The sequence below is a fragment of the Caretta caretta genome, chromosome 5 (genome assembly GCF_965140235.1).
Source record: "Caretta caretta isolate rCarCar2 chromosome 5, rCarCar1.hap1, whole genome shotgun sequence".
NCBI classification, from domain to species: Eukaryota; Metazoa; Chordata; order Testudines; family Cheloniidae; genus Caretta; species Caretta caretta.
In genome coordinates this window covers 13223159-13238386 of record NC_134210.1, presented here as the reverse complement: position 1 = coordinate 13238386, position 15228 = coordinate 13223159, and the positions used below count along the sequence as shown (strand labels likewise).

At 42.8% G+C, this 15228-nt stretch overlaps 1 protein-coding gene across 2 annotated transcripts in view; it reads right to left on the bottom strand.

Moving 5' to 3' along the window:
- ARK2N (arkadia (RNF111) N-terminal like PKA signaling regulator 2N) overlaps positions 1-15228 on the bottom strand; it is an 87553-nt gene that overhangs the window by 28030 nt on the left and 44295 nt on the right. For both annotated transcript variants that reach the window (XM_048849609.2, XM_048849610.2), the window contains exon 3: positions 5664-5846. In XM_048849609.2, the coding sequence (XP_048705566.1) occupies positions 5664-5846 (183 nt within the window). The remainder of the gene's footprint in view (positions 1-5663; positions 5847-15228) is intronic.

Here is a 15228-nt window from a genome sequence, read left to right as displayed (position 1 = left end):
AAGGTGCAAAATGTTTGTCTTCAGTTGCTTTCATGGAGGGAGAGAGGGAGGAGGGAGAGAGGGGAGAATGACGACATGTACCCAGAACTACCCGCAATGTTTTTGCCCCATCAGGCATTGGGAGCGTAACACAGAATTCCAATGCGGAGACTGTGGGAACTGTTGGATAGCTACCCACAGTGCACTGCTCCATGAGTCGATGCTAGCCACGGTAGTAAGGACACACTCCGCCGATTTAATGTGCTTAGTGGGGACACACACAATCGACTGTATAAAATCGATTTCTAAAAATCGACTTCTATAAAATCGACCTGATTTCGTTGTGTAGACATACCCCTAGACAAGTCAAGGTGTATGACAATCAGTGTGGTGTCATGCCAAGTCACCAGTGGATGCTATCTTTGCATTAAGATTGTGCGTGGAAAAATACAGAGAAAAGCGAAAAACCCTGCACATAGTACTAATCAATCTTGAGAAAGCTTGTGACCACATTCCAAGAGAAATCATCTGGTAGTGTATGAAAATGAAATAGATACCTGAAGACTACATCACACTTGTCCAGGACATGTATGAAGGTGCTGTTACCACAGTTAGAAGTGAAAAGTTTCTAGAAAGAGTTGGAGTACACCAAGGAAGTAAACTTTAACCATGATTCCAGGGACTACTTCTGCACCTGAAAACTCTAAGGTTTTGCAGATAACTTAGGAATTAGCTGACAGGAGAACTGTATCTAATTATTATATAAAGAAAGAAAAAATATATACAAACTCCAGCAAAAGACACGTTTAAAATGTATACGTAAATTTAGATCAATCAGGAGATAATACAGCAAGATATTCCGAATCCCAAACCTTGAGGTATCAGTTCTAGAGCTTTAACACAGATATCAGAAACACGTTTGATACTTTGTACACTATCTTTATTAGGGACACACAAAAATTAATAAAATCTGCTTAAAATCTGTGTTACTGCCATTATCTACTCTATTTTAGTCCATTTTTTTCACTAAAAACATAATTTTAACATGTGATTAATGTTTTTTTCTCTCTCTCTTTTATTAAGAAAGGGAATTAATTTTTCTAATTATTTTGGCATTTATGACAGGTTTCAGAGGAACAGCCGTGTTAGTCTGTATTCGCAAAAAGAAAAGGAGTACTTGTGGCACCTTAGAGACTAACCAATTTATTTGAGCATGAGCTTTCGTGAGCTACAGCTCACTTCATCAGATGCATACCGTCATACCATCAGATGCAGTTTCCACGGTATGCATCTGATGAAGTGAGCTGTAGCTCACGAAAGCTCATGCTCAAATAAATTGGTTAGTCTCTAAGGTGCCACAAGTACTCCTTTTCTTTTGGCATTTATGTTTACCAATCAGAGTCATGTATGTGACTCACTAACATTTGATTCCATCATTGCTATTGGTATCATTTACTTTCATGCAAATTTTAAGTTTTTTACAGATATAACTAAAAATACAATTTGAAAACAAGCAACCTTCATCTGCCCTGTGTCTAAAGTTATGCATTTAGCTAATGTTTTTTAAACTGGCATTGCTTAGATTAGTACAAGATAAGGTTACATTCTAGACGGATACTATTATTTGATTGTACCACTTTAAATGATGAATGACAAAGCACAATATGACAAAGCCCAGTTTGCCCCTACGTAAGGCCAGCCGTGCTGTGGCGTTTCCAAGGAACTGCTTCAACATGGACTGCAATGGAGAAGACAGACTTGAAGAGCCAACCCCATAAAATTGAGACTAATGCCAGAAGAAGATGAAGGGCTTGATACCCAGCCACTGAGTTCAGTGAAAAGAATGTCAAATTGATTCACAGACCGGTCTTCTCATCTTCAAGGGCTTTAGTGGACATCGCTAACTTAAGTTAATCACGAGTGTACGTTAACCAACTTATATTTTATGCACTTGTGTTAGTCCTGCTTCTTTGGAGAAGTTTCAAGCAGCTGCCTTTCCCGGAGCCTGAGACACACTACAGAGTAGCTCAGGACTCACAAGAAGATGGAAATGCTTCAGGTGGCTGGTTTTACAAATATTATTAGGACAAAGAAAAGAAAGCCCTTGACGGTCAGCCCAGATTAGTCCAAAAATATCTTCAACTTTTTAAATACAAAAAATAGATTGCATTTATAGGATGTTTCCACCAGAATTCAGACAACATCACTTCAACATTTTCTAGTTTTCACTGGCTTCATCTTCATGGGTGGATCTGTGAACAATATTTGCACTAGTGTGCGCTGAGAGACTGACCATTTGTATTCATCTGCCTTGACCATACATTTTAAAATCACTGTATAAGGAAGGCCAAAGTTTCAGACTCTCATACTATCAGTACAGCCAAGTCCTCAAGTCCTGTGCAGCTAAAGACCTAAATATGCAGTAAGGATTCTGAATTTATGCCATACTACCTACCCCAAACCCTCTTCCTTCTCTGTTTTTCCCCTCTGCACACCCCAAGTCCAATCCACTACATCTTGTATTATTTATTTTTATAGTCAATTCAGTCCACATTATGCTGCCCCTAAATGTTCAATGTGCTGCAGATTTTTTGTTGACAAAGATAACTTCATCACTGAATTTGCCTGGGAAAAAGCTGGAGGTAATTAGCAGTAATTAGATAGGAGACAGTTGGCTATGGGAACTTGGACATTTTGGAGCTGTCCCCAGGAAGCAATTAAGGTTTCTGGGACTGAGGAAGGAATACTCCTCTTCTTTCCATCCCTCTTTTAGGCAAAAGCAGTGGTGACTTTCAACTTAGAGAAAGGGATGTTTGAATTACTTATTACCTTCTCCAGCAAATACTGACAGCAACTAACTGCCTGACTGCATTGTGTCACAAACATAAATGGCCAGGGTGGGCCAAGGCTCTGAGGTGGCACGAAGCTGGCTGGTTCTTGCTCACATGTTCAGGATCTAACAATACTATATGTGGGGGCAGTGACGTTGGAGGTTTTCCACCTTCTTCTAAAGCATGTGGGTGCAGGTCACTTGCCCGGATTAGCTGAGTATATCCCACTTAATCATGTCCTTGCCACTGCAAGGGCCTCTGCCTTTCATGCACCTCAGTTCCTTCCTATTCTCTCCCTGTGGCACATCTCGTCTAGTCTCCTGTGGGCTATAATATTTTGGTCTAATTTCAGTTGCTGGGTTTAATGTGTGGGTGCTGGGGGGGTGGTGATGTACAGACTAGACGATCCAGTGGTCCCTTCTGGCCGTAAGCTCTCTGACTAAATATCTACCACTACATCCAACAACAATGGATAAGCATTAGCTTGCTTCTGCTAAAATGATCTGCAGTGAAACAGTAAATGGTGACATTTAAATTGTCATCATTAGGTTCCTGTGTCAACTGCCCATTGAGATGAAATGGGAGCCATTCACGTCTATCATCCCATCCAACAACACTTCCCACTCTTACTTGAAGTGGATTTGACCCATTCTCCGTGATGTGTTTGGAAAGGTGGGCGATAAGAGGGAATAAGTAATTTTGATATTAAGGGGACAATAAGAGGAGTAGGTCCAAAACCTGACTCCCCCATGACCTTCCACCTGTTTGCAAGATCCATGCAATTCTTGAGATGATTCAATGTTGCGTTGGCTGACTGGTGTTTTTAGGAGAAAAAAAGTCACAGCTCAACACAGCCAACCCTTCAATAAAAAGGCTAGTCTGCAAGCAGATGTCAGAAAAAGCTGACTTCAGTTTTAAGGTTCCAAGCAGTGGTTTGGGGCAGGGGGAAGGTAACAGATTCCCAGCAGTTTTGCAATGAGATAAATCAGAGTCAGACATTTTTCATAAGTATAAATAAATTTTTCCTTGTGACTGAAAAGAAGGTATAGGTGTTGCATTTCCATAGCATCTTCCATCCAAACTCCCACCAGGTCTTTGGTGAATTGTAAGGGGAGGGGAGGGGGAATTTTGGCTTAAAAACATAGGGGCAAACTTTTAGGATCTTTAGTGTCCATGTAGCACACACAGGATCTAAGGCCCAGACCCACAAAAGATATTTAGGTACCTAACTTCCACTGCATTCATGGTTGTTAGGACCCAAACCTGAAAACTCTTACGACTAATTATAGTGCATAAGTACCATGAGTAGACCAATTCTTAAAATCAAAGTAGGAGTAAAAGTGTTTTCAAAATTGATCACTTAGGGCTTGAGCCTTTCAAGGTGCTGGGCACTCTGGCTCTGAACCAGCCAAGCACTTAAGCACATACTTAACTTTAATCACATGATTAGTCTATTGGTTTTAAAAGGACTACTTAAGTACTTAAAGCTAAGTACATGTTTAAGTGCTTGGCTAGATTGAGACAAAGGTGTTCAGCATCTTGTAGACTAGATAACTTAGCTTTCAGAAGTATCATCCAAAAGACCTACACATAATAAATTTCATGGGAGTTATTTTATTTACTTTGGAAGATTGAAGGGTTGAGTTTGACTCTGCTGGGATCTGAACTTTATGGTTGCAGATAGTGTGGAGTATATCTAACATAGTACTCACAGGCCTGATTCAGTTTCCCCCAGAAACTGATTCCAGCTGTCTTAATTTGTAGCTGATCACATCCTATGTCAGTAGGCCATTTTCAAGCTACAATCTGTGGTCAAAGCATGATGATGTCAGCATCTCTCTGCCTAAATTTGTACATTGCTCATGTGTGTGCACACTTGCCAGCTTGCATCTTACTCATTAGGAGTGCTTGTGTGGCTGTAAAGTTCAGTGCATCACAGGTAAATATCCCAGTGTGCCATGTGCCACCATCGAGTGCAGAGCCTTTTGGGAAATTTTTGCAATGGGTTGGTGGGATTAAAAATGACATAATCCCTAGCTCCTAGATCCCTGGGTAAGTTCCCAGTATGCAACTTTCTCCATCCCATAATCATCCATATCCCATAATTTTCACACTTTTTAAAATCCCACAAACCCGTGTGGCATTTTTCCATCTCTGCTACTTCTGACAGAAGCATGGAGCCTGCAGAGCTCTGCACTACTCTCATGAACATTGAAAATACAGGATGCATAATTCTCCGGTACTTGCAGACCCACAGGAAGCACCACAACAACTGGGGACATGAGGTTGTCTTCAAGGACGGTTTGCTGAGGGACACAGCAAAAAACAACTCAAGGTTGATGGTAGCATTCACAGAGCAGCTGCAGACAGTGGAGCGCTGCCTTCTGGGCCCTAGAAAGGAGCATTGACAAGTGGGATCGCATTGTAATGCGGGTATGGGATGACAAGCAGTGGCTGCACAACTTTTGGATTCCTGGAGGTGGTTCTATTGTGTTGCTGTAACAAGGCGCTTATGTCAGCCAGAGGCAAATTTGAGCACAGAAACATGCACAAATAGGTTGGTGCAAGGTGATTTACGTCAATGTAATTTGGTTGTACAGACCAGGCATGGGCAGTCCCTTACTCTGTGATGAGTCCACTGATTTCAATGGAACAAGTCACAGAGTAACAGACTACTCAGCATGAGATAGAATGGGAGAATATGTCCCTAAACAAGAAACAAAGTACATTCAGGACACACGTTTCTTCAACATGACCCTTTATACCTGATCTGTACTATTCTACACTTTTTATAACTGGTGTCAGGCCATATACATGCTACAGCATCAGAGAAGGAGGTTAATGTAGACAAACCTGTATCAGTATTCAGTTCCTCTAGCAGACCTCTGGTCCTCCAGGTAGCTCCTGTGTCCTGGTTTCCTACAGAATTATTGTGCTCTTGAACTACTGCAGCCGCCAATAGATTGTCCACATTTACCACTTCAGAGTCAGAGTTTGTGTCCGATATATCATAATGAGCTACAACCGGAGGTCCATCTGAGGAGGAAAGGAAAAGCAATGGACACAAGATGAATGCATGTTTTGAAAGACACTTTTAAAACATAAATCTCTAGCTCTAGGATCACCACATCTTCCTAAGTATGTCCTCAAGGAACAGTCAGAGGCACGTATGTTAATGATTAAACTTCAACTGGAGGAAGGAAGCCTGACACCAGAGGCATTTTAAGTTTTGCATAAATAGAAAAGATATAGAGTACCCAGCCATGTAAGCTTGCCCTCTCATATCTGATATTTACATATTATCCTTTACATTAACCCAGAAAATTCTACATATTTAACAATGTTACATTTATAACACTAAAACAAATACATTTCAGTTTAAGGAAAGAAATAATATTCTGAATGACGGGACATTAAGTAAGGCAAGAGAAAATGTTTATGGAATTGTACCTAATTCAAATGACAACTTACATTTTTTAGGGGTTGATTTGGATAAAACAACTATTTTTTTGTGTGAAATGGATCCAAACACAATACATTTAACACCAGGCAAGTTTCCTTACATAAAATCCACCTGCCAAGGACACTGGCATTTATCAAAACTGCAGTGGCTTTTTTTCATATACAAGTGCAAAAAAAAAAAATGTAAAAATATACAAGCGAATAATACCCTTTCAGGCAGAGTTTTCTGTTAAAAGCAAAGCATAGCGACATGTATGCTTTTAGCAGTGTTTTCACAGTATGAGTCTACCACCACCAAGGGGTGGGGGAGAAGAGATGTAAACCTTCAGTTTTTTGCAGCCTATTATTGAAAAACAACTACAAGAGGTTGTTTTTTTTTGGGGGGGGGCGGTGTTTTTCTTTCCTTCGTTTTCTTTCATCCTTGAGAGATGAAAATAACGTATAGTTTGATGGGGTACCAGAAGCAGCCCATCCTCAAAATAAAATCAAATTCATTTAAAAGGGTCATTTGGAAGCAGAAGAATAATTAATAAATATCATTATGAAAGTCCTCATTTTCATTAAAAAAAGGCTGCGTCCCTTAATAGCTCTAACTGATCTAGACAGTTTGGAAGACATTTTAAAGGATGAAATCCTCTCTCCACTGAAATCAACTGTAAAACTTCCACTGACTTCAACAGGGCCAAGATTTCCTCCAAAGGAATCATACCTTTGAGTGGCACATATAAAAATATCTGAATATTCTGGACCAAGACTCGGCTGATGTCAGCATAGCATAGCTTTTATTTGCACTAGGAATAGGATACATTGACAAGGCTACTACTACTTTTGTTGTATAGAACCTTCTAAATTATAAAACAACTAAAATACAAATAAAAAAAGCAGTTCTCTAAAAGAAACATTTGTTTCAGGAAACTCTGGCTTCTTTAGGGGCATAACATGAAAAGTGTTTGGCACTGAAGAAAAAAAGATCAGTGTATAATTAAAGCTTAAAACTTGGGTCACGGCTGATTCCACCAGAGCTTGTTTTGTTTTTACTTAATCCTTCAGAAAATAATCCAACACAACAATTTTAAGGAATTCTTATTCTGCAGTTAGCAACTCACTTCACTAAAGCACAACATTATGAAGGAATCTTGCTTAAACTGTGCTGAAGATCAGTTCTGCAACCTGACATGAAAAAATTCACAAACCATTTCAAGTCAGAACGCCCCCAACATCAGTTTCATAAAACAATGTTGTTACATTACAAATTCAGAACAGACCCAACGTAAAAATAAATGGGTAGTTAAATGCCAATATATAAAAGAGCAAATATGTCACAACATGAAATACTGATGATTATTACTGGGAAAAAAATCCTTATGACTAGTGGAAAGACAACTGTTTTCTTTTAAAAAGGCAAATCCAAAGTACAAGATTACCAACTTTATGATTAAATTGGTTGTTTCTGAGGGGGGTTTTTTTGCACATTTTGGACTAAATTACATGTAGAATTTACAATATAATTAATGATCCAAAGGCATGTTTTCACAGTCTTATCATCAGAGTTCAGTGCGATATGGTATCAATATATTGTGTGATCTATAAAAATAAATACTTGAGTGCAGAAGATACGAGGGTCAAGTACAATATTGACTATTTGACCATGTTTTCAGTAAGGATGTTATCTAAAATTTAAGGAGCTGTGTATAATTCCTTCATTGTTTGGTTTCTCTTTTGGTTATTACTAATCTTTCTAAGAGCAGACGCCAAATTTAAATTAAGTCGGCATGTCTACATGAGTCAAATTATAGTTGGAAAATGGCATCAAAAGTCTCAAGTCAAAATTGTACCACTCCTACATGTATAATCATGCAAAAATGTATAATAAATGTATATACATGCAGAGTGATATTCTCTTCACCTACCCATAGAAATAACTTGTGTGAAAGTCTTCATCAGTAGGAAATACAAGCATAAACTTGTTATCTGTAGCTCCACTCTTGTATCTTCCACACTTCCAAACAGCACACCTTATAACTTAGCTTAAATTTAGTATACATCAAACAGACAAATATCTTCAATGTAATTTACATTACTGTACAGTAATTTTGTCAATTTGACAGCCACCATTAAAGGATCTTTAAAGTCCACATAATCACAAGCAGACTATTTACAAACCATCCACAAAAAGGAGAGAGTTTTGCTTTTCTCAGCCTTGCCTTTCAAAATCAGATTTGGAAACAAAATGTGCCGTGAATATCAGGGCTATCTAAACCTGTCATCAGTGAATGACTGATTATGCCAACTTAATGACTACAAGACTGGAGCAAAACCCTGAAACTGTCAGCATGCGTAAAGCTAGAATATACACCCTATTGAAAAGCTGTGATGCCCCTTTAAAAAAACCAAAAACAATCAACCCAAGATTTTCTCATTAAAAACAACTCTAGAAGGACTAGAGCACTTAGAAGATTTGTACAGCGATACATAGCATTTCCCGTCTCGGTAGCCGTTTTAAATCCAGCTCATATTGGTACAGACTGAAAGTTGTTGCAAATCTGATAGCTGTCAGTGGCCTATGTTAAAAGAGCTGGTGTTTTCAGTCCAATTTCCTAGGAGACAGACATACACATGACCAAAGCCACCATTACAAATGGAATCCTTGATGGCAACCTTGATGAACTCCGTGCCCTCACACAAGGCAAGGAACAGGGCAGCATGGGGAAGCTAACAATGCTACTGTCAGTACTTCTTTCGAACGGATAAAAAGAATTCTCTTGGCATCTGCCATCACAATCTGGATAAAGAAAAAGTTATGCGCTAGATCCTGCAGTGCAGCTGATAAGCACAAAGGATGACATTAGTGCACCCTCTGCAAAGGGACAAAAGACCTATGCACTATTTAAATCCCCCTCACACTTTATTTTGAGGGCTGAGGCCCAGGTCCTCAAAGGTATTTAAGCTCCTAACTCCCACTGATTTCAATGACCAAAGAAGAACGCTGTGTAACTTGAAACCTTCTCTTTCACCAACAGAAATTGGTCCAATAAAAGGTATTACCTCACCCACTTTGTCTCTCTTATATCTTGGGACCAACAAGGATTCACATGCTGGCTCCATACCATTGGTGGATTCCCCCCGCCTCCTCCTTACAAGCCAGTTATGCCAGCTTTAGGGCCAGTTTACACTGGTGGTGCAATGCAAAACTAACACATAGCACCAGAAAGATCAGGATCACTGACTCTAGGTAGGGAATAAGAATGAACTTTACTGAAGAAAAATTGTTTTCATTACAAATATCCTTTTGAAAAGGATGAAAAAAAATTCAACACTTACTTTTTCCAGTTTTTTCACAAGAATTAGGCTACTCTTTTGAAGGAGTGGATTGAGTAAAAGGAATTCAAAAGACAGTTATTAAAGCAGACTCTGGCAAAATCAAAAATGATATTCCACATGAGAGAAAACAGGAAGTTTTTTAGTCAGCTGACAAAAGCTAAACAATTTTTTTCTCTTTTAAAAAGTCAGACCTATTGAGACTTGATTTAGGAGAAATGCTTAAAAAGCTTCATTGGTGGAAAGCTTAAATCCATGATTAATGCAACAAACACATGGGAAAAGACAAGTCTGAAAGTTAACATACATCAGCAGCAAAATACAGCTATTGACATTTAACATTAATACTGCAAAAAATGAAAAGGAGTACTTGTGGCACCTTAGAGACTAACAAATTTATTTGAGCTCAAATAAATTTGTTAGTCTCTAAGGTGCCACATGTACTCCTTTTCTTTTTACGAATACAGACTAACACAGCTGCTACTCTGAAAACTGCAAAAAACAGACAATTTTTTCCTTTGAAAGGCAGAGGCCATCTTGGCATAAAAATATCAAGGGTCTGATTCCGTTCTCACCTACACTGATGTAAATCAGAATGGTCTCCACCAGTGTCAATGGAATTTCAACCAGTGTAAAATCAGACTCAGGCCTCAATTGTCAATTTTTTATATTTTTAAGTTTGCAATATAGTTAGTTCACTATCTCACTCATGTTTACTAACCACTTACGTGTTTACTAATCACAGTGCCTCTCTCCCTGCTGGATCCCAAAACACTTTGGGCCAGATTTAGCCAGGTGTATGATGATTGTTGTATATAAAATTCAGCCTCTTTGTGATGAAACCCAACAGCTGTTTATTGATACACTAGGCCCTGGTCTACACTAGGACTTTAGATCGAATTTAGCAGCGTTAAATCGATTTAAACCTGCACCCGTCCACACAATGAAGCCCTTTATTTCGACTTAAAGGGCTCTTAAAATCGATTTCCTTACTCCACCCCTGACAAGTGGATTAGCGCTTAAATCGACCTTGCCGGCTCGAATTTGGGGTACTGTGGACACAATTCGATGGTATTGGCCTCCGGGAGCTATCCCAGAGTGCTCCATTCTGACCGCTCTGGACAGCGCTCTCAACTCAGATGCACTGGCCAGGTAGACAGGAAAAGAACCGCGAACTTTTGAATCTCATTTCCTGTTTGGCCAGCGTGGCAAGCTGCAGGTGACCATGCAGAGCTCATCAGCAGAGGTGACCATGATGGAGTCCCAGAATCGCAAAAGAGCTCCAGCATGGACTGAACGGGAGGTACGGGATCTGATCGCTGTTTGGGGAGAGGAATCCGTGCTATCAGAACTCCGTTCCAGTTTTCGAAATGCCAAAACCTTTCTGAAAATCTCCCAGGGCATGAAGGACAGAGGCCATAACAGGGACCCGAAGCAGTGCCGCGTGAAACTGAAGGAGCTGAGGCAAGCCTACCAGAAAACCAGAGAGGCGAACGGCCGCTCTGGGTCAGAGCCCCAAACATGCCGCTTCTATGATGAGCTGCATGCCATTTTAGGGGGTTCAGCCACCACTACCCCAGCCGTGTTGTTTGACTCCTTCAATGGAGATGGAGGCAATACAGAAGTAGGTTTTGGGGACGAAGAAGATGATGAGGAGGAGGTTGTAGATAGCTCACAGCAAGCAAGCGGAGAAACCGGTTTTCCCGACAGCCAGGAACTGTTTCTCACCCTAGACCTGGAGCCAGTACCCCCCGAACCCACCCAAGGCTGCCTCCTGGACTCAGCAGGCGGAGAAGGGACCTCTGGTGAGTGTACCTTTTAAAATGCTATACATGGTTTAAAAGCAAGCATGTGAAAGGATTACTTTGCCCTGGCATTTGCGGTTCTGCCTTTGCAAAAGGTTTCTGGGGAGGGCAGCCTTATTTCGTCCTTCATGGTAGGACACTTTACCACTCCAGGCCAGCAACACGTACTGGGGAATCACTGTAGAACAAAGCATTGCAGTGTATGTTTGCTGGCATTCAACCAAAATCCGTTCACGCGGTGGGAGGAGGCAAAATGCGACCTTGTAACGAAAGCACATGTGCTATGTATGTAATGTTAACTTTCAAGGTTTACCCTGAAAGAGTGTAGCCACTGTTTTATAAAATGTGTCTTTTTAAATACCGCTGTCCCTTTTTTTTTCTCCACCAGCTGCATGTGTTTCAATGATCACAGGATCTTCTCCTTCCCAGAGGCTAGTGAAGCTTAGAAAGAAAAAAAAACGCACTCGCGATGAAATGTTCTCCGAGCTCATGCTGTCCTCCCACACTGACAGAGCACAGACGAATGCGTGGAGGCAAATAATGTCAGAGTGCAGGAAAGCACAAAATGACCGGGAGGAGAGGTGGAGGGCTGAAGAGAGTAAGTGGCGGGCTGAAGAGAGTAAGTGGCGGGCTGAAGACAGGGCTGAAGCTCAAAGGTGGCGGCAGCGTGATGAGAGGAGGCAGGATTCAATGCTGAGGCTGCTGCAGGACCAAACCAGTATGCTCCAGTGTATGGTTGAGCTGCAGCAAAGGCAGCTGGAGCACAGACTGCCACTGCAGCCCCTCTGTAACCAACCGCCCTCCTCCCCAAGTTCCATAGCCTCCACACCCAGACGCCCAAGAACACGGTGGGGAGGCCTCCGGCCAACCAGCCACTCCCCCACAGAGGATTGCCCAAAAAAAAGAAGGCTGTCATTCAATAAATTTTAAAGTTGTAAACTTTTAAAGTGCTGTGCTTAAAGTGCTGTGTGGCATTTTCCTTCCCTCCTCCACCACCCCTCCTGGGATACCTTGGTAGTCATCCCCCTATTTGTGTGATGAATGAATAACGAATGCATGACTGTGAAGCAGCAATGACTTTATTGGCTCTGCAAGCAATGATTAAAGGGAGGAGGGGAGGGTGGTTAGCTTACAGGGAAGTAGAGTGAACCAAGGGGCGGGGGGGTTCATCAAGGAGAAACAAACAGAACTTTTACACCGTAGCCTGGCCAGTCATGAAACTGTTTTTCAAAGCTTCTCTGATGCGTACCGCGCCCTCCTGTGCTCTTCTAACCGCCCTGGTGTCTGGCTGCGCGTAACCAGCAGCCAGGCGATTTGCCTCAACCTCCCACCCCGCCATAAACGTCTCCCCCTTACTCTCACAGATATTGTGGAGCACACAGCAAGCAGTAATAACAGTGGGAATATTGGTTTCGCTGAGGTCTAAGCGAGTCAATAAACTGCGCCAGCGCGCCTTTAAACGTCCAAATGCACATTCTACCACCATTCTGCACTTGCTCAGCCTGTAGTTGAACAGCTCCTGACCACTGTCCAGGCTGCCTGTGTACGGCTTCATGAGCCATGGCATTAAGGGGTAGGCTGGGTCCCCAAGGATACATATAGGCATTTCAACATCCCCAACAGTTATTTTCTGGTCTGGGAATAAAGTCCCTTCCTGCAGCTTTTGAAACAGACCAGAGTTCCTGAAGATGCGAGCATCATGCACCTTTCCCGGCCATCCCACGTTGATGTTGGTGAAACGTCCCTTGTGATCCACCAGAGCTTGCAGCACTATCGAAAAGTACCCCTTGCGGTTTATGTACTCGGCGGCTTGGTGCTCCGGTGCCAAGATAGGGATATGGGTTCCATCTATAGCCCCACCACAGTTAGGGAATCCCATTGCAGCAAAGCCATCCACTATGACCTGCACATTTCCCAGGGTCACTACCCTTGATATCAGCAGATCTTTGATTGCGTGGGCTACTTGCATCACAGCAGCCCCCACAGTAGATTTGCCCACTCCAAATTGATTCCCAACTGACCGGTAGCTGTCTGGCGTTGCAAGCTTCCACAGGGCTATCGCCACTCGCTTCTCAACTGTGAGGGCTGCTCTCATCTTGGTATTCATGCGCTTCAGGACAGGGGAAAGCAAGTCACAAAGTTCCATGAAAGTGCCCTTACGCATGCGAAAGTTTCGTAGCCACTGGGAATCGTCCCAGACCTGCAACACTATGCGGTCCCACCAGTCTGTGCTTGTTTCCCGAGCCCAGAATCGGCGTTCCACAGCATGAACCTGCCCCATTAGCACCATGATGCATGCATTGTCAGGGCCCATGCTTTCAGAGAAATCTGTGTCCATGTCCTGATCACTCACGGGACCGCGCTGACGTCGCCTCCTCGCCCGGTATCGCGTTGCCATGTTCTGGTGCTGCATATACTGCTGAATAATGCGTGTGGTGGTTAATGTGCTCCTAATTGCCAAAGTGAGCTGAGCGGGCTCCATGCTTGCCGTGGTATGGCGTCCGCACAGAAAAAAGGCGCGGAACGATTGTCTGCCGTTGCTCTGACGGAGGGAGGGGCGACTGACGACACGGCTTACAGGGTTGGCTTCAGGGAGCTAAAATCAACAAAGGGGGTGCCTGTACATCAAGGAGTATTTCAGGCAGGACTGCACGGAGGGTTCCAATAAGAAATGGTGCACCTAAGTTATCGTTGTTATTGGAACAAGGAGGTTAGCCTGGCCTCTGATTGATACATGGCTAGATTTACCTCGCTGCACCTTCTCTGTGAGTGACTGCAGTGTGACCTAGAGGAATGAGTCCCCTAGACAGGGGAGGAGGCAAATGAGTACAAAACAAATCTGGTCTATTTCTTGTTTTGACCCACTCCATCTATCTTTTACATCTTTGGCTGGCAGCAGACGGTGCAGAAGGACTGCATGCCATCCACATCTCATGGCTGCTTGGCAGAAGATGGTACAGTACGCCTGCTAGCCATCCCCATCTCTTGCCTGCCTGGCAGAAGATGGTGCAATACGACTGCTAGCAATCCTCATCTCTTGCCTGCCTGGCAGAAGATGGTACAGTACGACTGCTAGCAGTCCGTATCGCCTGCCTGCTCACCATAAGACGGTTCAATAGGACTGACTGCAGGACTAAAGAGAATGACCTGGTCAAGTCACTCCAAATTTAGTCCCTGCGCCCATGTCTGCCCAGGCGCTCCTGATCGACCTCACAGAGGCGACCAGGAGCACCTCAGACATGACGATGACGGCTACCAGTCGTACTGTACCGTCTGCTGCCACAAGGCAAGGGGTTGCTGCTACTGTGTAGCAATGCCGTACCGCGTCTGCCAGCACCCAGGAGACATAGGGTGACGGTTACCTGAGCGGGCTCCATGCTTGCCATGGTATGGCGTCTGCACAGGTAACTCAGGAAAAAAGGCGCGAAATGATTGTCTGCCCTTGCTTTCACGGGGGGAGGGAGGGAACGGGAGGCTGACGATATGTACCCAGAACCACCCGCGACAATGTTTTAGCCCCATCAGGCATTGGGATCTCAACCCAGAATTCCAATGGGCAGCGGAGACTGCGGGAACTGTGGGATAGCTACCCACAGTGCAACGCTCCGGAAGTCGACGCTTGCCTCGGTACTGTGGAAGCGCTCCGCCGAGTTAATGCACTTAATGCACTTAGAGCATTTACTGTGGGGACACACACACTCGAATTTATAAAACCGATTTCTAAAAAACCGACTTCTATAAATTCGACCTTATTCCGTAGTGTAGACATACCCTTTAATACTGCAAAAAGAAAAGGAGGACTTGTGGCACCTTAGAGACTAACAAATTTATTT